Source organism: Bufo bufo, chromosome 4 (assembly GCF_905171765.1).
Source record: "Bufo bufo chromosome 4, aBufBuf1.1, whole genome shotgun sequence".
Lineage (NCBI taxonomy): Eukaryota > Metazoa > Chordata > Amphibia > Anura > Bufonidae > Bufo > Bufo bufo.
The window spans coordinates 346,183,679-346,207,771 of NC_053392.1; the positions used below are offsets into that span (position 1 = coordinate 346,183,679).

The 24,093-nt window shown below is 40.5% G+C and overlaps 1 protein-coding gene across 1 annotated transcript; it reads right to left on the reverse strand.

Moving 5' to 3' along the window:
• Positions 1-2,267: 2,267 nt before the first annotated feature.
• LOC120999205 (amine sulfotransferase-like) lies at positions 2,268-24,093 on the reverse strand. Its single transcript, XM_040430079.1, has 7 exons — positions 23,946-24,093; positions 23,686-23,866; positions 21,053-21,264; positions 19,123-19,252; positions 13,530-13,624; positions 11,182-11,362; positions 2,268-2,458 (listed from the first exon to the last, which is right to left on the reverse strand). Exons 2-7 carry the CDS (start codon positions 23,861-23,863, stop codon positions 2,268-2,270), a joined length of 987 nt encoding a protein of 328 aa, XP_040286013.1. The 5' UTR covers positions 23,864-23,866; positions 23,946-24,093.

A 24,093-nucleotide genomic window follows, 5' to 3' on the forward strand; every position in this document is an offset into this window, starting at 1 on the left:
TATGACCCCCAAAACACCGTCCCCACCGTCAAGCATGGGGGTGGAAACATTTTGCTTTGGGGGTGTTTTTCTGCTAAGGGCACAGGACAACTTATTCGCATAAACGGGAAAATGGACGGAGCCATGTATCGTGAAATCCTGAGCGACAACCTCCTTCCCTCTGCCAGGAAACTGAAAATGGGTCGTGGATGGGTGTTCCAGCACGACAATGACCCAAAACATACAGCAAAGGCAACAAAGGAGTGGCTCAAGAAGAAGCACATTAAGGTCATGGAGTGGCCTAGTCAGTCTCCGGACCTTAATCCAATCGAAAACCTATGGAGGGAGCTCAAGCTCAGAGTTGCACAGAGACAGCCTCGAAACCTTAGGGATTTAGAGATGAGCTGCAAAGAGGAGTGGACCAACATTCCTCCTAAAATGTGCGCAAACTTGGTCATCAATTACAAGAAACGTTTGACCTCTGTGCTTGCAAACAAGGGTTTTTCCACCAAGTATTAAGTCTTTTTTTGTTAGAGGGTTCAAATACTTATTTCACTCAATGAAATGCAAATCAGTTGCTATCTTTTATTTAAAGTTATTTTTTCGATTTTCCTTTTGATGTGCTATCTGCCACTGTTACAATAAACCTACCATTGAAATGATACTGTTCTGAGACTTTTCATTTCTTTGTCATTGGACAAACTTACAAAATCAGTGAGGGGTCAAATAATTATTTCCGCCACTGTATATACTGCTATAAACCACAGAGAAAGTTAAGCCAGCCAATGCCACACTCACTATGGAAGGTGTCCACGTCACTGCTATGGGGTCAATGGTGAGCGCAGCCCCACACTGAACTTATTTTCCTGCTTCCTGATGTTACGCAGTGAGTGTGTATCCACTGTGAACAGATTTGGCTTGGCACTACATTCAAAGGCGTTATCAAAGTGCTCCCCTGCTTTTCACCCTTTAACCCCTATACAGGGATCTGGACTTTGCTGCAGGGGAACCACTAGGACATTACCTCTTGGAGTAGTCATAGTTGAAGTGACTGCTGACCTATTTAGGTCAAGAGACAGCAGGGTGGAACACTGAAGGATCAGGCAAAACTGTAGTAAGGGACAGGTTGAGGCAATGGCAGACAGTATTTGTGCAATGTAATAGAGACAAGCATATAACATAACACTTTTGCATGACATAAGCAGAGTAGAATCTATTGGTCAACCACCCTCCCACTGGGGAGGGTGCATTAAGTACACCAAGGTGGGGAGTCATTGGCTAATGAGCTGGGGGAAGCATGTGCCCTACAGGTACAGTGAGAGGGGCTTAGCTGGAACAGGGGGACAGAGCTACCTCACAGGCTGGGCTCGCTGGGAAAAAGGGGACAGCAGGAGGTGGGTCTGTGCCCTTGGAATCAGAGTTCTGGAGCCGGGGAGCAGATTAGCAGCGGCCACGGTCTGCTGCTATAACACTCAACATGAAACAACAGCAATTTTTTCCATCCATCACTAAGGGGAGTTCATAGAGATTTTACAGCTCACCCTGAGTTCGATTGTAACTGTGTAAATTGTTATGTACTGGAGGCAGACAGTTTTATAATATACTCTGTGGGGGTAAATAGGGATATACAACAGTATAGATGAGATTTATCAATGCATTTATGCCAGTTATCAGATTGAAATACACTGAGAATGAGCACGGTATTTATAAAGCATCTGTTTCACTTCTTCAAATATGGAAGTCAGGTAAATTGGGTTAGGCAGAGCAGCACTCTAGGGGAGGAGGCCATTAATTAATTTTGCTAATGACACATCTGTGTCCATAAGGGAAGTCATTACACATAAGATCGCTGTCAGCTGACCGCTATCTGCTGAACAGGTAAATGTTCTCTGTAGGAAGAGGCGCAAGAAGCTGCTACCAGATACCTCTGGCAGCTTATCTCCCTGAATACAAAAGGCTCAGGCAATGCTCAATCAAAAATCCAACATGGCTCATCCTTATCTCCCTGTTGGAGGAGAGATGGGCAGCACCCATACACATTAGATGGCGCCAGGCTTTATGGCCAGCTTTATACATGCAGGCTGATCGACCTATAAAAAATTTACTCAGTTGCGCACAGTTCTACATATGACCTATGTTATGATAAAATGGGGGCACATAAAATTAGTTTTTATGCATATTTTGAAAATATTACAAAGAGAAATGTTAGACTTTTTGCACTTTGAGTCCCTTATGGGTTAAACGCATTACAAATGATTGTACTTCTTTCAGCTACAATATAGATCATACTAAATGGTTAACAGTAGATAAAAGATGTCAAGTTGTAATTGATCTCCAGACAAGAAGGGAAAAGGTTTCATTTCTTCATCAATGTCCCAGATAAATTTGAGTGGCAGATCTTCTAACTTCTCTTTCACAGCTTTATCAATCTTCTCGCTTTGTGCCACAGTCATTATATTTTTCCAGTCCCCAATAGTACCTGGAATAAGAGACATTCCTATATTATGACTACATTTAATGGACCATAGTTAAGCTGCTGCACAGTAAAAGGAGCCGATGGAAGAATGAACATATCATATGGTGTTTGCTTTGTTTCTAATAAACTAAGAGATTAACAGTGTCATGTGGCATTATAATTTGCTGTTGTTAATTTCAAAGTTAAAAGGGTATTCCCATCTCGCATATGCCCCAATGTCTGATAGGTGCGGGACATTTCTTGGATAAAACTCCTGGAAATGCATACATAATTTCATAATTGGGAGTTACCATTCCCCTTATCAATGAGGCATATCCTACACTGACACTGTACAAACGCTGTTACTGTTGACAGTGCCAGACTGTGTAGGGACACACTCTGTTGGCAATAGAGGTAGAAATATTTAGGTATATCAGAAAAATGGCAAAACACAGAGGCCCAAATTTACTTAGCTGTTTGCACAGAGAAACAAAAAGGCAGATTTACTATTACTGTCTAATACCAAGATGGTGTAAACTTACAGTAGACAGTCTTAAACAGTGCCAGATTTATCATAGTGGTTGATGCTGGATGATAAATCTGATACATCTTTAGACTATCAAGTCTAACTTTACACCACCTTTTTGTTGTCTTAGTTTGGTCTAATAAATGAGCCCAAATGTTGGCCCCTTTGGCACATGATTGCACATTGAAGTCACCCTCATTTCCCTGTGAAGTCAAACTCCTCCTGAGAACCCACAACTCTCTCATTGGACGAGATAGAAATACTGTCTAAAAGTGTCTAAAATGGTTAATAAAGCACTGTACAAAGAATATAGACCAGTTTTTTGGGCACAAATTGCACCGCAATTCTGGCACATAGTGAATCTGTCCCAACGTTTAAGTGAAATTTATTAAGCCGAAAGCCTGAAAGTGTATCTAATTGTGGCACAAATGTAGATTTGATTAGGTTCATTTATCATTCATTTGAGGTTGTTTTTGTGTCAGTTTTATATCTGGATTTGCTTTGTAAGCCTGCACCAAATTTATGAAATGGTGCACCTTAATAATATATGTGAGTGCAATGTGGTTTACACCTTTAAGTGTAAAAGTAGACCGGGGGCTTGCCTGGCGTAGTTTGCAACTTTTGCAAAAGTCACACTTAGTAAATGAGCCATAATCCAGTATAATCTCACTTTTAACTCTTAAACATAGACCACTGTGAAAAGCAACAATAGATAACAAAAAAGAACTCAATTTATACTCTTCGACCAGCCTATTTTGGGATTTAGTGACCATTTTTTTATCATCGTATTCCAAGAACTATAGTTTTTTTTAATTTTTCCATCAATGTAATTGTATGAGAGATTGTTTTTTGTGGGACAAGTTGTAGTTTTTAATGGGGTACACATAATTTACTAATTAACGTTTATTAACTTTTATGGGGGGAATGGGAAAAAACAGTAATAAAAAAACAGCAATACTGCCACTGAGTTTTGCGGCATTCATTTCTTGACATAAATAGCATGATAACTTTATTCTCTGGGTCAGTACGATTACTACGATTACAGTGATACCAACATCCATAGTTATAGGTATATTTACCTGTTTATATGTTTTTTTAACGTTTTACTACTTTTGCACAATAAAACCCCTTTATTTTTTTAGATAAAAAGAGAAAATGTTTTTGCATCACTGCATTTTAAGACTACAGTATGTGAGGGCTTGATTTTTGCATGACAACTTGTACTTTTCATTGGTATCATTTTGGGGTATGCAATTTTTTATCACTTTTTTTTTTTTTTTTTTGGGGGTGGATATTTGGAGGGGATTTGATTTTTGCTATTTTTTTTCCATTGAAAAGATGTACTAAAAAAACAGTAAGTGAAAACATGTTTTTAAAAATATTGAAAACTTATTTAAATCACCCCCCTTTCCCAAATTTACACCTAAAAATAAATAAACAATAAAAAAATGATGATAGGTAGCACTGCATCTGAAAATGTCCAGACTATTAAAATATAACAATATTTCATATTATGTACTGTTCATGCCATAACAGGAAAAAAAAATAGCTGATTTGCAGTTTTTCGGTCATTTGCCCCCCCCCCATCAACAAAAACAAAAAAAAGTCAGCATTGTTTTTTTTTCCAATTTTACCTCACTAAAACATTTTTTTTTTAATTGTTAAATGGTGCTGCTAAAAAAAACAACTTATCCTGCAAAAAATAAGCCCTATATGGCTATGTGAGCTGAAAACTAAAAAGTTATGGCTCTTGGAAGATGGCGAGGAAAAAACTAAAATGCAAAAATGAAAATTGTCTACATCCTTTGGGCTCATGCACACGACAGTATTTTTTCGTTCAGTATACTGGCCATTTTTTGAGTTCAGTATGCGGTACATATACTGAACCATTCATTTCAATGGTTCAGCAAAAAAAACTGAAGTGTCTCCGTGTGCATTCCGTTTCAGTATTTCCGTACCGTGAAAAGATAGAACATGTCCTATTCTTGTCCGCAAATCACGGTGCTTGGCTCCATTCAAGTCAATGGGTCCGCAAAAAAACGGAACACATACGGAAATGCATCCGTATGTCTTCTGTATCCGTTCCGTTTTTGCTGAACCATCTATTGAAAATGTTATGCCCAGCCCAATTTTTTCTATGTAGTTACTGTATACTGTATATGGCATACGGAAAAACGGAAAGGAAACTGAAACAAAAAATGGAACAACGGATCAGTTTAAAACGGACCGCAAAACACTGTCGTGTGCATGAGCCCTTAAGGGGTTAAAACTACTGACGTGATGGAATAGCATTCATTATTCTGTGACAAGGCATGTGATTCATTAGGCAGCAAGTGAACAGTCAGTTTTTGAAGTTGACGTGTTTAAGATGGGGAAAAATGGGCAAGTATAAGGATCAGAGTGACACTACCAAGGGCCAAATTATGATTACATGAGCGTCTCTAAAATAGTATGTCTATAATGGGGCATTCCCATTGTATAGTTGTTAATATCTTCCAAAGGAAGAACCACCAGGGAAATGGCAACAGGATCATCAGTACCCAAAGCTCATTGATCCTAGCAGAAGCACAACCACCCACATGATCACCACAGTGTACATGTGCAGCCTGGTGCCTTAGGGTGGGTTCACACTAGCGTTAGGGATTCCGTTATGGCTTTCCATTATAACATGGTTATAACTGAAAATAATGAAATGCCCAGACAGAATGCAAAACGGAAGCCTTTAAAAGTCCCGCTTTTCTGGCATGTATATGCATGGAAAAATCGCCTTATAAAGTACTCTTCTCCAGCTCCACAAGTCACGGTAGAAGTCAAGGGGGTAGCCCTTCCCTCACTCCAGGCTGTAACTCCCCTGCCCTAACCCCGCCTCTATGCAGTCTAATTGACACCCGGCTCAGTCGCCGGGACCGCGCTTGTACAGGTGGCACATGCGCCGTCGGACTCAAGCGCGATCCTGTAACTGAATCGCGCATGCGCCGTCCCCGATGCCTGCCTGTCTTCTCTTCCTCACGCGCGATTCAGTTACAGGATCGCGCTTGAGTCCGACGGCGCATGCGCCGCCTGTACAAGTGTGGTCCCGGTGACTGAGCCGGGTGTCAATTACATTGCTTAGAGGCGGGGTTAGGGCAGGGGAGTTACAGCCTGGAGTGAGGGAAGGGCAACCCCCTTGACTTCTACCGTGACTTGTGGAGCTGGAGAAGAGTACTTTATAAGGCGAGTTTTCCATGCATATACATGGCAGAAAAGCGGGACAAGACTGTATGATAACACAATGAGGATGATCTATAAGGTATTTTTGATAGTTTATTAAGTGAAATCCAGGTGAAAGGTTCGCTTTAAGATTTTCTATATCTCTTGTAACCTTTGGTATTATTGATATTATTGGAATTATTTTTATTTTGGAAAATGAATATTATATGTGTTTAGATGTTTCTAAACTTCATATTCCGGTCCAGAGGTTCATGGAGACTCAATTTGATAATTACATCACCCTCTTGGAGCGACTATTTAAAAACTCTTACTAGTCATATCAGATAACTATGAGCCACTGAAGAAGGAGCAGGGATTAGCTCCAAAACGGGTTTGGTATAAACTGTTATATACAATTCTATTAATTCCTGTGGATCGGCTGACTGCTGCCAAAACCTACTCCTCACCGCTAAAGTAAAAGGTGTTTAAACTTCTATTCACCTCCGAGGAGACAGTGCAATTGAATCAGGGAAGAACAAGCAGAACGCCCTACAGTGTAGGGCGTTCTGCTTGTTCTTCATCTGAGACGCCAAACAGAGCAAGCTCGCCGGTTTCTTTCCCAGGCTGAATTCAGCCATATTCCTTGCTTAATCCAGTGAGACAACGGAGCAGTAATGTACTGTGAATATACATATCAGCTACTGCTAGTTCAACATTAAAGGGAACCTGTCACCGGTTTTATGGTGTCCTAACTAAGGGCAACATAAATAAGTGACTGATTCTCTTAGCACAATGCTGGGTCACTTTCTTTAATTGACCCAGTCAATCTGCCAACATCTTGTATTGAAAAGCTCCAGCTGATAATGATGAGTCATGAATATTCATGAGCTCCTGACTCTCCCCGCCCACCTGCTGCTGAATGACAGTTTGTTTCCATATGAACCAGCAGCAGGTGGGCAGGGGAGTGGCTATAGCTCTGAATTAAATATACGCTGGACTCAATGACATCACGCCGGACTCCAATCAGCTCATTAGCATGCGGCATCTTTGTGTGTATATTATGAGGTAACCATCTGTCACACCAGTAAGTGAATACATCTAAGGTACTTTTTAGTAGTTAATGATTGTATATAATTAGTTAGATTATAATCAAATATCCACATGACAGGTTCTCTTTAACCCCATAGGGACACAGCCTTATTTCACCTTAAAGACCAGGCCATTTTTTGAAAATCTGACCAGTGTCACTTTAAGTGCTGATAACTTTAAAACGCTTTGACTTATCCAGGCCGTTCTGAGATTGTTTTTTCGTCACATATTGTACTTCATGACACTGGTAAAATGAAGCCAAAAAAAAATTTTTTTTTGCACAAAATAATACCTAATTTACCAAAAAATGTGAAAAATTTGCAAATTTCAAAGTTTCAGTTTCTCTACTTCTGTAATACATAGTAATACCCCCAAAAATTGTGATGACTTTACATTCCCCATATGTCTACTTCATGTTTGAATTGTTTTGGGAATGATATTTTATTTTTTGGGGATGTTATAAGGCTTAGAAGTTTAGAAGCAAATCTTGAAATTTTTCAGAAATTTACAAAAACTCAATTTTTAGGGACCAGTTCAGGTCTGAAGTCACTTTGCGACGCTTACATAACAGAAACCACCCAAAAATGACCCCATCTAAGAAACTACACCCCTCAAGGTATTCACAACTGATTTTACATACGTTGTTAACCCTTTAGGTGTTGCACAAGAGTTATTGGCAAATGGGGATGAAATTTGAGAATTTCATTTTTTTGTCAAATTTTCCATTTTAACCCATTTTTTCCACTAACAAAGCAAGGGTTAACAGCCAAACAAGACTGTATCTTTATTGCCCTGACTCTGCCGTTTACAGAAACACCCAATATGTGGCCGTAAACTACTGTACGGCCACACAGCGGGGCGTAGAGTGAAAGGTGCGCCGTTTGGTTTTTGGAGGGCTGATTTTTATGGACCGGTTTAGTTACACCGTGTCCTGTTTCAACCCCCCTGATGCACCCCTGGAGTCGAAACTCCCTAAAAGTGACCCCATTTTGGAAACTACGGGATAAGGTGGCATTTTTTGGGGGACTATTTCTAGGGTACATATGATTTTTGGTTGCTCTATATTACATTTTTGTGAGGCAAGGTTACCAAAAATTGAAATTCTGAAATTTCATCTCCATTTGCCATTAACTGTTGAGGAACACCTAAAGGGTTAATAAAGTTTGTATAATCAGTTTTGAATACCTTGAGGGGTGTAGTTTCTTAGATGGGGTCACTTTTAGGGAGTTTTTACTCTAGGGGGGCATCAGGGGGGCTTCAAAAGGGACATGGTGTCAATAAAAAAGGCCATCAAAATCGGCCTTCCAGAAACCATGTCGGTCCTTTCCTTTTGCGGCCTCCCTTTTACTGATACAGCAGTTTACGACCACAAATGTGGCATTTCTGTAAACTGCAGTATCAGGGTAATAAATATTAACTTTTGTTTGGTTGTTAACCCTTGTTTTGTTACCGGAAAAAACGGATTGAAATGGAAAAGTGCCAAAAATTGCGTTTTTGGCACCGTTTTTTTTTTTTTTTTTAACCGTGTTAATATGGGGGGTTAGGTCATGGGATATTTTTATAGAGGAGATTCTTACGGACGCGGCGATACCTAATAAGTCTACTTTTTTTTTTACAAATATTTAGGTTTTTGACTATATTATCCATTTTGATACAAAAATAAAATTTTTGTATCTCTAAAGTCTAGGTGTCATTTTTTTATTTATTTTTTATCTGATTATCTTATGTGGAGGCTCATTTTTTGCGGGACGAGCGGACGGTTTTATTGGCACTATTTTGGGGGCTATATGACTTTATGATCGCTTGCTATTAAACTTTTTGTTATGTAAGGTGACAAAAAAAAATCTTTTTTTGCACCTTTTTTTTCCTTGACCGTGTTAATCTGGGGGGTTAGGTCATGGGGTATTTTTATAGAGGAGATTATTACCGACGCGGCGATACCTAATATGTCTACTTTTAATAAATTATTTTCGTTTTTTTGGGTGTCTCAAGTCTGAGAACCAGTTTTTTTATCCGATGTCAGTGCTAAATTGGGATATAAATTTAGTACTCCATGGAAGTGTGATACTCCCTGAAGCAACCGTCAATGCAGAGGCCCGGATGATCGGGGCACGTGTCACATTGAGTAGTGGTGTCCTTCCGTATCCCCCTCCTGTGACACACTCTGCACCTTTTTTGGGTTCGTCACTTCTTTCCAGTATGGGGGACCACACCTGGAAAGTGTTGGCCAGGGACGATCCGGGCACCTACAGTTCCCGAGTGGCAGCACCCCTGGGGGGTCTAGGGTCACACAGCTGTGCTGTGGACCCCAGACACCCTAACTTAGGGTGATGCAATCAAAGTTCAGAAACTAACTTTCCCTTTTTTTCCCCCTGCCTAAACCAAACTTTCCCTGTGCTGTCCCTATGTACCTGATGGGGGGTCCTGGGGGCAGAGATCGGGTCCTGGGGGCAGAGATCGGGTCCTGGGGGTGCTGGCAGCGATGGCAGACACACGTGCAGGCAGCTCCTCTCTCCTCCGGCTCCGGAACACAAAAGGAGGAGGAGAGGAGCGCCTGCCTCTTTTGAATCTGCCGCCGGACCGCCCACAGACCAATCAGAAAGCGATCCTGAGTGGTGATGTCACCATCACCACTCAGGATCGCTGGATGGTGATTGGTGGAGTGAAATCACACCACCATCACCATCCTGTTCTGGGTTATCGGGTCTTCAGAGACCCGAATATCCCGGAAACGCAGAAAACCGCAGGTCTGAATTGACCTGCGGTTTTCTGCGATCGCCGACATGGGGGGGTCACAGGACCCCCCGGCGCATTTGCCCCAGGTGCCTGCTCAATGATTTGAGCAGGCACCGGGTTCCGATCACCGCCCGCCGAGCGGCAGTGATCGGAACCATTCATGACGTACCGGTACGTCATGTGTCCTTAAGTACCAGGACATCATGACGTACCGGTACGTCATGTGTCCTTAAGAGGTTAAGTTACTAATTATGTTTCAATCTATATATTGACTCCGGTCAAATAACCAGCCAGCGGACGATTACTAATGATCCATTGTGGCTGACCACATGTTTAAATGCAAATGCTTCTTTGAAACTATAATCAATGTGCAAACACTACATTGGGGTATATGTTATAAAAAGGATCTAGGCACTGTGCCACGCTGTTCGTTCGTAAGTGGACACAACTATTAATCGTATGATCTGTGGAAATCTTCTTTTAGCACTATGATGTGTTCTATGGTCTAAATACCCCAATTGGAAATACGTAGTGACCATAAGGATTGAAAAATAGCACTGGTTTATGGTTTCACACTCTAACTGCAAGAGTGCAGTGACCAGTAGAATTGAAAAATAGCACCTTATTGTATATATAGACACCATATGCATTTTTATCAGTCTGATTTTTATTTAACAATTTTTTTGTTTGATTTATCCTATATTTGGTATTTTCAGATCAAATCATATCTGCTGATATTTGTCGCTATATTCACAACAGCCAAGACTTGACCTCAGCGATTTTGCTGCATGTCTAGAGAATATAGACAAATATAGGATCCATCCATAATTGATAATGCCATATATCATATTGTCTATTATTATTTTATTATTTTTATTTTATTTGGGGGGCTATATGGTATATTTTAATTCTAATATGTTGAAAGGTTGAGTAATGTCGATATACAGTAACCTATAAAAAAACGATTTTAATAAAGGAGCTAATTATACAATCAGCTTACATCCATTTGTTCCGTGCAGCATCAAATGTGTGTGCCTTCATATATATACTTACCTACATACTTTAACCAAACGGTGTGCCGATGATAGTGCACCTCTGCTCATAATACTAAACTGGTGAGCCACTGTATTATTACCTTGATTATCTTCATGACTTACATGTACATCATGGCGTATCAAAGGATTACCGTAATTACTTTGTATATTACCTTTGTGAAGAAATGGTCCTTTACTTTGTCCTACAATACCATTTAACATCAATTTATATTTATCAAGTAGATCACTCTTCATATTCTTAAATGTTGCTTTTTCCACAATTCTGTTTACTGCTTGATTATCAAGCTTTATTTCCAAAAATTCACACATTTTTAACACTGCAGATTTTGGGGCCTAAAAATAGTAACATTTATCAAATGTAAAATACTTTTATCTTACACTTAGAAAGCAGAGAAAATAAACTATGCAAATCTTATGTATGTATCCCTGAAGGGAAATAAAGCATATTTATCTTACATGCCGTTTATTCGAAAAGCTTCAGACCCTTTCACTTTTTTCACATTTTGTTATGTTGCTGTCTTGTGCTAAAATTAATTTTAATAAAAGTGTTTCCCCCATCAACCTGCACTGAATCCCCCATAATGAAAAAGTGAAACAGAATGTTAGAAATCTTTGAAAATTTATTTAAAACTAAAATATTGCATTGATATAAGTTTTCAGGCCCTTTACGTACTTAGTTGAAGCACCTTTGGCAGCTATAACAACCTTCAGTCTTCTTGGGTATGATGCCACAAGGTTTGCACACCTGGATTTGGGGATTTTCTCCCAATCATCTCTGCAGGTCCTCTAAAGCTCTGTCAGGTTGGATGGGGACTGTCAGTGGACAGCCATTTTCAGGTCCCTCTAGAAATGTTTGTTTCGGTTTAAGTCAGGGCTCTGACTGAGCCACTCAAGGACATTCAGGGTTGTCCTTAAGCCACTCCTGTGTTGTCTTGGCTGTGTGCTTAGGGTCATTGTCTTGTTGGAAAGACTTTCCTCCCAGTCTGAGATCCAGATCACTGTGGGTCAGGTTTTCATTTAGAATATTTCTGTACTTCATTCAGCTTTCCCTCAACCCTGACCAGTCTTCCTATCCCACCTACTGAGAACCCACCCACAGCATGATGCTACCGCAACCTTGCTGCATGTAGGGATGGTATTGGGCAAGTGATAAGCAGTGCCTGGTTTCCTCTGGACATGATGCTTAGAACTGAGGCCAAATAGTTCAATCTTGGTTTTATCAGACCACAGAATCTCGTTTCTCATAGTTTAATAGTCCTTTAGGTGATTTTTTGAAAACTCCAAGTGTGTCTTTTACTGAGGAGAGCTTTCTTTCCAGCCACTCTGCCATAAAGCCCAAATTGGTGCAGTGCTGCAGTGATAGTTGACCTTCTGGAAGTTTCTTCCATCTGCACACAGGATCTTTGGAGCTCAGCTTGAATGACCTTTGAGTTCATGGTCACCTTTCTTACCAAGGCCATTATCCCCAGATTACTTAGTTTGGTGGGGCGGCCAGCTCTTGAAAGAGTCGTGGTTGTTCCAAAGCTCTTCCATGTAAGAATTATGGAGGCCGCTGTGCCTGGGAACTTTCAGCGCAGCAGAACTTTTTTGTACCCTTCTCCAAATCTGTGTCTTCACACAATCCTGTTTCTGGTCGCTACGTGCAGTTCTTTCCTCCTTGTGGCATGGTTTTTTCTCTAATATGCAGTCAGCTGTGATACCTTATAAAGACAGGGGTGAGTGTTTTCAAATCATGTCCAATCGACTGACTTTACCACAGGTGGACTTCAATCAAAGTGTAGAAACATTTTAAAGGTGATCAAGAAAAATAGAAGGCCGGAGCTAAATTGATTGTGTCATAGCAAAGCGTCTGAATACTTATGTCCATACCAAATTTATTTTCCTTTTTCAAAAATGTCAAAAACTCTGTTTTCACTTTGTCATTATGGGGTACTGAATGCAGATTAAAGTGGAAATCTATTTTGTTAAATTTAGCACAAGTTCACAACATAACAATGTGAAAAAGGTAAAAGGTCTGTAGACTTTCCAAATGCATTGTAAATTGCTTGAGCTTTGAGCATCTGAGATTTTGGTAATTCTTCCCTCCTATGGTAGGGACACATGACGCACAACATGTGCGAGCTGCAGTGGGATCAAATAACTGATTAGGGATAAAATATTTAGATGGTGCTAATTGTTAAGGACTATGAAGTTTTGTGGTTTCCGCACATCCATTTACGATGGACAGCGAATAAAAAATTCTGTGCTAATTAGTTAACTTGATTCTGCTGCAGCATGTGTCACCACACAGTACTTGGCTGCAAGGCCACTCCATCCCAACCACAGCATGGCTGTAGTGTGTAGCTCTGCTTTAATAAAGTGGTAGTTCAGAATGATTTTTTAATATAAATGCGGGTTATAAGAATAAGATAAGTAAAGCTAATAAAATTAACTTGAAGAATTGTACACTATATTTGACTTTTATATATTCTTTAAATTAATTTTAAAGAAAATTGCTTACCTGTATCATCTCTTCATAAGTTAAAAACAGGATATTAAATTCCTCCTTATGGCAGTACCAACCTCTAATGTGATCAAACCACAGGCCAGCTGGTGCTGTAAAGTAATATTTAGAGATGATTGAAGTATTGGAAAAATCGATTTTTGCCAAATTTTACAAAAAAATTTGCTTCATGATGAATTACTTCGTCACAAAGCACATTTCTTTGTAAGTAGTGGGTGCAATGACAGGGAGCTGCGATTGCGCTGCTCTCCATTATTGTACCCCTCGATGCCGCAATCATACATGATCGTGGCATCTGATAATAAATACACAGTGTAAAATTAACAGAACAATAAATTAAATCATACTTACCATTTTCTCGTCATGGGCCAGCCGCCGCCATCTTGATTGAAGATCTGGCGCGAAATCTTGCACGGCCTGAGATTACATCATCGCGAGAAAATCGAGGAGGTAGGTATGATATTTTTTTGACACTATTTCAGATAAAATCGATTCGCTACAACGAAGCACAGGGAAATTCGGCTTCGCAGCGAATCAAATTTATCCTGAAATTCAGATTGAATTTCACCTTGTCGGGTTCGATTACCCTAGCACTAGTAATATTCGAATAAAGCGTGCAAACAAACCCCAAAACCGATGACTAAATCAGAATACATTTCCTGGCAAAAAAGTACAAGAAAACTGTACCCCACCTTTACCTCAGTCACTTGCATAACTGGAAGAGTTTTTCAGGATTTAAGTGAACGATCCTGAACTGATTAACATGACTTTAGAGTAGGAGGAGAACATCCAGAACCTGCAGATTGAGGTGGGAGAGAGGGGAGATCACAAACATACAGGTAACATCAGTGTAGAGAAAGGAGAGAAGCCATGGCAGAATCCTCGAGGGGGGGGGGGGGAGGAAAAATGACACATTCACATGCAACATCAGAGTAAAGATTGATGGGAAATGGAGAACACATGGCTTTATCTGCAGGGGAGGGTAAGAGATCAGACACACACATAGGGGGTGATTTATTGTTCCCTGTGCAACTGAAAAGTGGCATTAAAAAGTCATCGGTGCCACTTTTGAAAAAATTGTAGGTGCCACTTTTTACCGTCCTCACCACTTTTCTAAAATGGGGCATGATAAGGGTGGTGAAGGGGGTGTGACCAGAAGCTGGGCCTCTATAGATAAACCACCTATAGAATTTCACTGAATCAGATTGTTATATTATAGACATGCTTTACATTGCATATAATACCTTCTCCTGCCATAAACTGTTCAAAGAAGTGTTCCACCGTCATTTGAAGATCATTTAGTGACTCCTGAAATTCTTGGACATTTATCTTCATGAATGCCAGTTTTTTGGTGTAAATAAAGCCAGAAATCTACGGCAGCTCTGAGCTGTCTTAGGTTTCTGGTTAGGCGCATAGACTGCAGGAGAATGCGCCTAATTTATGACAAGCTGTGTGCCTTGTCATAAATTAGGCCCATCCTCCAGCAACGTAGAGGATATTAAGACTGGAGCAGAAAGCACCAGTCTTGGTCAATCTCCCCATTGTGGGAAGCATCATTGTATACAGAGTAGAAATGGGATCACTTAAGGACTTTATTAAAAGGGAAACCACTACAGGAAGATCACACAATGGCTGTACTAGAAGGGGAAAGCACCAGAGGAATAAAACTTTGCTAGTACTTGAAATCTAGTGAACATCCAGCATATGTTACTGGGAAGGACATGCACATGAGAACTAAATCTAGAAGCAGTTGCAAAGTGTATATTAAAGGGATTATCTTATTCCCTATTTTACCTCTTTTACCTCTTTAGTTTGATTGACAGGAAAGTGGCACTGTGGTGATGTCATAGCACCACTTGCCTACATGTGTGCACTCCTGATGCACAATGTTTTCTCTATATTTAGATATAGCAATGCCTTAGAGTAGGTGTACTGTCTAAGCCCCGAAAAGCTTTTCAGAGCTTAGCAGCTGCCCTGACTCTGCGTCGGTGGAGTGAACAGCTCTAGAGCTACTGTGCAATCACTGGAGTTTTTCCATTGAGATTGGAGGAACTACAGAGCAGTGGCTGGATCAGGAGCTACAGCTCTTGTGGCAATATGCGCACTGCCGCATTCCCAGCCACTAGACTGAGGAGAGATCATCTTACCTCAGAAACGTGGCCACTGCTGCTGGATCACAGCGGTGTTCATAACCCTTGACAATGAGCAGTATATGAAGACAGAGAAGAGGAGGCCTAACAGGAAAATGTGGCACTTCTAAAAAGTGCCACATTCTATGTATTTGGTAAGTGCCTATTTTTGAATTTATCTACAGGATTTAAGTTTATCTACAGGATGGCATCCAATTATGGAGATCAAGGATTTGCAAATAAATGAAGTTTGCAAAACTAAATCTTAGTGTACCCTCCGCATAGGAATATGCAGGATAGGACTGGCCCACCAGAGTAAACTCTAATACCATAGTAGGCCCCAAAAGTCTAGGAGAAAAAAATCTTGCCTTTAGAGCCAATCACTTGCCACTAGGGTCTGTTTCTTTAGTTAAAAATCTATTTGGCTTAATTGATGATAGAAAGGTTGGGCCTTGAGAATTTTAATTATAACTCTTCCAGCCCCTTTCACTTCAATGGGAAGAAAGGGATGCAAATGAGCTCTTAACAAGCTCTGCCTCTAATGCTACCAGATGTAATGCAGCTATCCTCTAAGTCAGTGTTCAACCCTTTAAATAGGCCTTGAGACATGACTTGTATATTAAATAAGCCAGAACCTCATCTGTAGAGGATAGCTGCCTTACATGTGTTAGCATTAGACACAGAGCTTGTTAAGAGCTCATTTGCATCCCTTTCTTCTCAGAATTCCAGAGGAGCGTGTATGGCCTATAAGTCTCCTCATGCCGCTTAAGGCGCTCTCTCCTCAAGGAGAGATAGTACCCCCCAAAACTTCAATGGGAAGGAGCAGGACTTTTTGTCTGCCATTTATGCAGGAAAGTGGCTGGATCCCCATGGGATCCCATTGTAGTTAATGGGGATCCAGTGGTGCATGGCCCTATCCATCTATGTCGGAAATTGTTATATTAATTCTGTCTGATATAATTAAATAAAATAGGGGCTAGGTAAGTATATTACAACCCCGGGCATTTTCTGCCAATCTCTTTTGCAGAATTAATTTATCCCAATCTCCTCCTCTAGCTGGTGTTCTTTTTCAATGGCCTTGTGACTTTCTTCCTTGACCAGAGTTAGTAGTAGATACTCTGTGTATCCTAGATACACCCGTAGTGCTGTACAGTATTATTGCAAAGTTTATGTTATGCAGACTCCAACATTTAATCCCAGGATTTTTAGCTGCAGCAGCTGGACTTATATCTTGAGCTTTCCCATACCTATCCAATAAAATTCCTTTCATAATATTGCACTACATACTGTACTGTATTTCCCGCACTTTACAAGACAGATTGTGCAGAGAGAAAAATGGATAAGGACTGTGTGCATCTGTGTACGTCTAGTGGAGATGATCTGTGGCCTGTGTAAAGTGAACACCTCATAGAGAGAAGCCACGACCTAGACAGGCAGCATAGCCATCCATAATCGACAACAGAGGAATGCGTTAAAGTAGAGTGGTCTATGAGTTGGGTACCATGCCAGAGGAGCAAATAAGCCCGTTGTCACCAAGTAAGGGCTGTTTCACACGAGCGAGTCCATTGCGGGAATCACGCTCCATGTGTGAAAGTGTGATCCCCCGCTTTGGACTTGCAGGAGCGCACAGCATTATCATGATTTATAATGCTATGTGTCTCTGCATGGCCTTTTTTCGACAGAATCATAGTGACATAAAGCTGTCAGTATGATTCTGTAGAAATAAGGTCAAGTAGAGACACATAGCACTATAAATCATGATAATGTCCAGAGCGGAGGATCACACTCACACACGGAGCGGGATTCCCGCAATGGACTCGCTCGTGTGAAACAGCCCTAAAGAGATTGTTTATAACCACCAGGCCTGGTGCCTCTGAGAAACTCTGTAACTACCAAGTTAGTTGCCTCTTATAAGACTGTATAAACATTAAGTCAGTTGCCTTTGCTAAACATCATACTTGCTGCCTGCACCGTTAAGTAAGATCATTGTTCCAAATAACCACTGTGTCTGCCTGATTCTATCTGCTATGCTTGAGTAGGGAGCCAGCAACTTACTGGCCAAAGAATCTTGGGTAAGGCCTGATGATCCTATAGGCTTTAATACTTTCATCCTACTGCTCTATAATGTGATCTGTCATACCTATAAAAGCATTATATATTGGCCTATATAAAATGTTATACTTGACTAATGTCTGGTGGTTCACCAGCATTAGTATATGCCTCACTGCGTTACCTTAAATGGAGCTTTTTGTTTCCTTATGTAGCAACAGGTGTACAGGGCCACCCCAGCTGTAGCAGTCCAGTTATCATAGCCATTCAAATAAACAGCCAAACATATATGGCTCTTCGACTCTATAGATCAGGGGTGGCCAACCTTACAGACACAAAGAGCCCAAAAAAAAAACGTATGACTACCAGGAGCCACAAGCTATACATTTTCACACGAGTCACCGTATTTTTCGCCCTACAAGATGCACCTAGGTTTCAGCAAAGAAAAATAATAGAAAAAAAGATTTTTTTTTATCTGATCTGAGGTCTGATAAAAATATTTTTTTCTTATTTTTCATTAGCAGAGAAAAAAAGACCACTCAGACCTCAGATCAGACTCCTAAATCAGATCTCCAATCCTCCTCTGACCTAAAATAAGATCCTCATCAGACCTCCAAATCAGACCCCCAAAATAAGACCCACAATATTCGGATCAGACAACACAAATCAGACTCCCAGTGTCAGACCCTCAGTGCTCCGATTTCCCCCCTCCAATGCTGAGATCTCCCCCCCATGCTCAGATATCCCCCCTTCTCAGATCTGACCCCCCCATGCTCAGACATGACCAACCCATTCTCAAACAAGACCCCCTATGCTCAGCTCTGCCCCCATGCTCAAATCTGAACCCCCATGCTCAGATATTCCCATGCTCAGATCAGACCCCCATTGCTCAGATCAGGACCCCCCCCCCCCCCCCCCCCCCCCCCGAGCTCAGATCAGACCCTCATTGCCCAGATCAGGACACCGCCGACCCATGGTCAGATCAGAATCTCCCATGCTTAGATCTGACCCCCATGCTCAGTTCTATAATTTAAAAAAATCTCTTCCCTCTCCTGATCAGGCACTGGGCTCCTGCTCGGACACCTGCTACTCTGCAAGTCTGACTTGCTCTCCACTGTGCGTCTCCACGTACTACGGTCTCACACTGTGTGCATCAGGACGTAGTGGAGAGTGAGCTGGAGCTGCAAAGTAGCAACAGTGCCCAATCAGGAAAAGAGATCTGATCATGGGGTGGAGAGTGAGCCGCCTGACTGCTTCCCGGCTCCACAGCTAGAGCCGCACTTGAAGAAGCAAAGAGCCGCATGCGGCTCAAGAGCCACAGGTTGGCCACCCCTGCTATAGATAAACCACCTATAGAATTTCACTGAATTAGATTGTTATATTATAGACATGCTTTACATTGTATATAATACCTTCTCCTGCCATAAACTGTTCAAAGAAGTGTCCCCAAGTCATTTGAAGATCATTCAGTGACTCCTGAAGTTCTTGGACATGAAAGGATGATACCACATTATCTTTTGGATTTTTAGACACATAGATTACCTAAAACGTGGGAAACAAAAGTTGGCACCATCATCATGTATTCATCAAAGAGAATTATATAGAAAATGCATTATAATTCAGGTAAGGAACATAAGAGATGAGTAAAGTATCCCCATCCAAATTAACAAATAGGTAAGAAAAATATGGCACTCACTATTCAGTAACATTTATAGCTTTTATACTGGTAGCTGAAGTTGTATTTTTTCAGGACATTATTTAGTATTACCATATCCTTTGACTCAAAAAAACTTTTTGTGTGGTTAAATGAATTTAAAAAAAACATGCACTGACTTGATTACCTTCTTCTTCAGGTCAAATTGTACAATTGAACAAAGGGTTTAAATTAAAACTACTCCACAAGGATCCTGGCATAGCAAAACGGACATACTTTTCAAACCAGCACCTGCATCTGAATACTTTTGTAATTGCATGTAATTAAAATTTAGCATAGCTGCTGAGTTATTCAATATGATATATCAGTATAGCGCCACCTGCTGTTTGTTTTTTTTCCTCATTTCTTTGTCCTACTCACTGAGATGGCCGCACATGCTCAGTTTCATCCTTTAACTGCCTCCTAAGCTGTGATAGGGAGAGCATGGACACGCCCCCTGAGCTGTGATAGGGAGAGCTGAGACACACCTCCGTAGCTGCAGCAGAAAAGACAATCCTCTTGAGCTGCCAGCTTGATAAAAATCTAGCGGAGCAATGAATGTGGAGATCTCTGGATCCATGTGAGGTACAGGACTGGTTCTAGCTTTGATAGAAAGAGGTTGTTATGTACTATATGATGTCTGATTTTCATTTTTTTACATTAGTAATGGGATAATCCTTTTAACCTCTGGATAGGTCATCAGTATCTGAATAGTGGGGGTCCAACACCTGGGACCCAAGCTGTTAAGCTGTTTGAGAAGGCACCAGCGCTCCTGTGAGTGGTTCACCAAGCATAGCACCGTACATTGTACAGCGGCTGTGCTTGGTATTATCCTCAGCTCTATAGAAGTGAATAGGGCTGAGTGTGATACTAAGAACAGCCACTGTGCAATGTACGGTGCTGTGCTTGGTAAGCTGCAAGAAGGCTGCATCGGTGCCTTGTCAAACAGCTGATCGGCGGGAGTCACCAGGTGTCGGACCCCCACCAATCAGATACTGATGACCTATCCTCAGGATAGGTTATTTAGTATCAAAATCCTGGAAAACCCCTTTAATGGCAATGATGTAGGTTGTGACAGGTTTATCAAAGGAAGCATACTCTATGCAGTCATACATTTTTCACAAAGTCAATTAATTAGCTGAACTTTAACTTAGGGCAGGTTCTTACCAGAGTTATAAATTCTGTTATAGGATTCCGTTATAACAGAATTTTCGGATGGAATTCAAAGCTAAACCCTTTAAGAGGCATTCCGCTTTGCTCCATCCTAATACATGTCTATGGCCACAAATAACTTCCGTTTTGCTCCGTCATGTATAGCGGAACCATTATTTGTGGCCTTAGACATGTATTAGGACAGAGCAAAACAGAATGCCTCTTAAAGGGTTCCGTTTTGCATTCCATCCTAAAATTCTGTTATAACGGAATTTATAACTCTGGTGTGAAACCGCCCTAAGACATTTGTCAAAATGATACCACTTTTAATAACCTAATGCCTATATGTTTGTCAAAGAATATATACATAGGAAAACAGACTTACAATTGAGAAAATTACTGAGATCTACAACGTTTTTTGTTAAATTGTTCAGTGGCAGTGGTAAGCAGATCTCAGTTGATCTGACAGATAATCTGTAACATTGTAATAGAATTACCTTTCCTCCTTTATTTTCTTTCAACCCCTTTGGCATTAGGTAATATGGCAGATGTGATAAGAAGAGACGAGGAGAAGGACAACTCTCAAAGTCAACATTGTATACGTTATATTCAAGCCCAAGACCTCCAGCAATATCATCCGTGCCATCTGTTACATTCCCTTTACTTTCCTGAAGTATCAGAAAGATAATTTGTTGGGTCCAAATAGTTCCTATGAAAACAAATAATATAGTGTTAGGCCTTGTTCACGTGTCCCTTTCTGGATCTGAGCATTGCCAGATCCTCTACTTCACCACTGGATCCCCATTGACCGGCAGTGATCCAGATAATTTTTGTCAAAAATGCAGGGTTTGGCTGGAATAAAACTGCTTGGGATGGGGATCCAACATTGAAATAGAGGACCCTGCAGAACCTGGCACAAACAGAGATGTAAACGAGGCCTTACAGAACCTGGGACAACTTTTATAACCATATTTTTTTTTGTTCCTCAGTCTACCACAAAACTTATCTTTATTTAGTAGGACGCAAGGGACTTTCTTATCAGATAAAATCGGAGTAGCAGATGTCCAATATTTTTGTCGTTTGAGGGAAAAGAGTCATAAATAGTAAAAAATTAAGTTTTTCCAAATTTTCTCCTGCTATGTTTAAAGGGGTTGTGCAGTGGAGCATTATTGCTGACCAATACTCAGGATAGGTCATCTATATCAGATTGGCGAGGGTCTGACTACCAGCACCACCACCAATGAGCTGTTTTTAGGTCATCAATATGACTCTACTGCACAACCCTTTTAAAGTATTTTTTTTAAACTAATATTTTCCCCAAACACTAATCCTTTCATTCTCCCATCCATAGCAATGACAAATATGTGGACATTTTGTAACGTATGATGTTGCTATAATGCCAAAGTAGATTTGCCAGGGTAGAACAGGAAAAACCTGTTGGTCTGGCGTAATTATTATATGTAGTGTTGAGCGAATCGAGCTTCTGATCATAGATCCGAAGTTGATTGGTTCAAATACTTCGATTTTAATGCTGTCTCCTCCACAGCATTAAAATATATTGGCTCCATGGAGCCAAACTTCATTTCACCCGAATTTGCGAGAGACTTCGGTGAATTAATTCATTTCTGCATTTTAAATTAGGAATCCGAAGTCGGGTTTGGTACCGGCTGTACTAAAGCAGACTTCGCATTGCTATTTTTAAATGTTTTTAAAGATGCAGAAATTAATGTCAAATTAATTCACCGAAGTCTCACGCGACTTCGGGTGAAATTAATTTAGTCTACATGGAGGCAATACATTTCAATGCTGTACAGACACAGGTCTCCGAACAGCATTAAAACCAAAGTGTTTGAACTAATCCACCTGGGATCTATGATCCGAAGCTTGATTCGCTCAAGCCTAATATATGTTCAGTATAACATATATTCTATCTGACAGGAACTTATAAATGCCTAAGCACTTGACACCCTTGCAAAAACTATTTACTCCCCACAGAATGTCTAAAATTGTGAGTGCACTTTTTTTTTTGGTGTGTACCCCCGGGTATTATTTTTATTTTTTTACTTTTTGCATTTTTACATTTTTTACCTTTTTATTTTTCACAATTTTCTGTATATATTTATTTACTACCTTTTACTATAGGGGTAAAGGTTAGCAGGAATGCACCTCTGTGTTCCTGCTGTCTCTTTACTCAAATCACTGATGATCTCATGGTAACTTTCAATAGCTCACTGCGCTGCATAGAAAGTGGAACATCTGAGGAAAGAAGTGCTAGACCTAAAGAAGCACCAAATGTATTAAAGAGATTGACCCATCTCAGACATTGGGGGCATAACCTGCAGCTATACTTAGAATGGAGCCTGCAAAGTCCCAGAGGGCGCACAGCGCATATGCGGCCACTCTCCATTCATTGCTATGAGAATGCTGAAAATATATGAGTTATTCGCTTGGCTATTTTCGGAAGTCCCATTGAAATGAATGCGAAGTGCACCTCGCAAGCGCAGCCACCGCTCAGTTCATTTCTATGGGGCTGAAGGAAATAGCTGAGCCGACCTTGATAATTCCATATACCAGGTGGGTAAAAACAAATGCACTGTGTCATTCCTATTCCAAGGCTTGAATGGGAATAAAAAACTAAGGGAAAAAATAAAAACACTAAGGGCATCATTTATCAAACTGGTGTAAAGTAGAACTGGCATAGTTGCCCATTGCAACCAATCAAATTCCTCCTTTCATTTTCTAAAGGAGCTTTGAAAAATGAAAGGTGGAATCTGGTTGCTATGGGCAACTAAACCAGTTTTACTTTACACCAGTTTGATAAATGACCCCCTAAATATAGAAGTCCAGTACTGCCACTTTAGGCTCTGCTCTGTGTAATAGTGCATTAGTGTTTCCTGAAGTGTACCTTGGTAAAACATTTGGGGAGATTTATCAAAACTGGTATAAAAGAAAACTGGCTTAGTTGCCCATAGCAACCAATCAGGTTCTACCTTTTACTTTCCAAAGGAGCTCTTGAAAGATGGAATCTTTTATACCAGTTTTGATAAATCTCCCTTAAACCTCTACTGAGTATATTTTATATATATATATCAAACAGTAAATGACTAATATAATAAGCAATTAAACATACCTGACTTTGGATAAGTGACAAGAAAAATATCATCGTCTCTTACATTGATGTGTTCTACAGAGTCAATGATTTCAGGTGTAGTGTACTTTGCATCAAAGTATGTGCCCTTATATTTGAATAAGCCTGTGGTGGAGATGTCATCCAGTACTTTTTCATCCATCTCTTTGCTGTTGTGCATAGCCTGTATAGAACAGATATGTTTAGTGAAGGATATGGATGGATATTGCCATGTATCATAATCAAAAGTAATGTAGTATTACCTTAATTCCTGCAGGTCTCCTGGAAATATGAGATGGACAAAGATGATCAATAATCACCGAACAATGTAGCAGTGGAAAAAGTGTTAAAGCAGCAGGAGCGCTGTCTTTTTATAATGGAGTCTTATTTCTGGATGACTGCTAGTTTCAG

Coding starts and splice junctions, on each gene's coding strand:
- LOC120999205 (XM_040430079.1), bottom strand. CDS start 23,863: ATGCACAACAGCAAAGAGATGGATGAAAAAGTACTGGATGACATCTCC. Junction 19,253..21,052: donor AAGAAAATAAAGGAGGAAAG/GTAATTCTATTA, acceptor CCCACGTTTTAG/GTAATCTATGTGTCTAAAAA. Junction 13,625..19,122: donor ACAGTTTATGGCAGGAGAAG/GTATTATATACA, acceptor ATTACTTTACAG/CACCAGCTGGCCTGTGGTTT.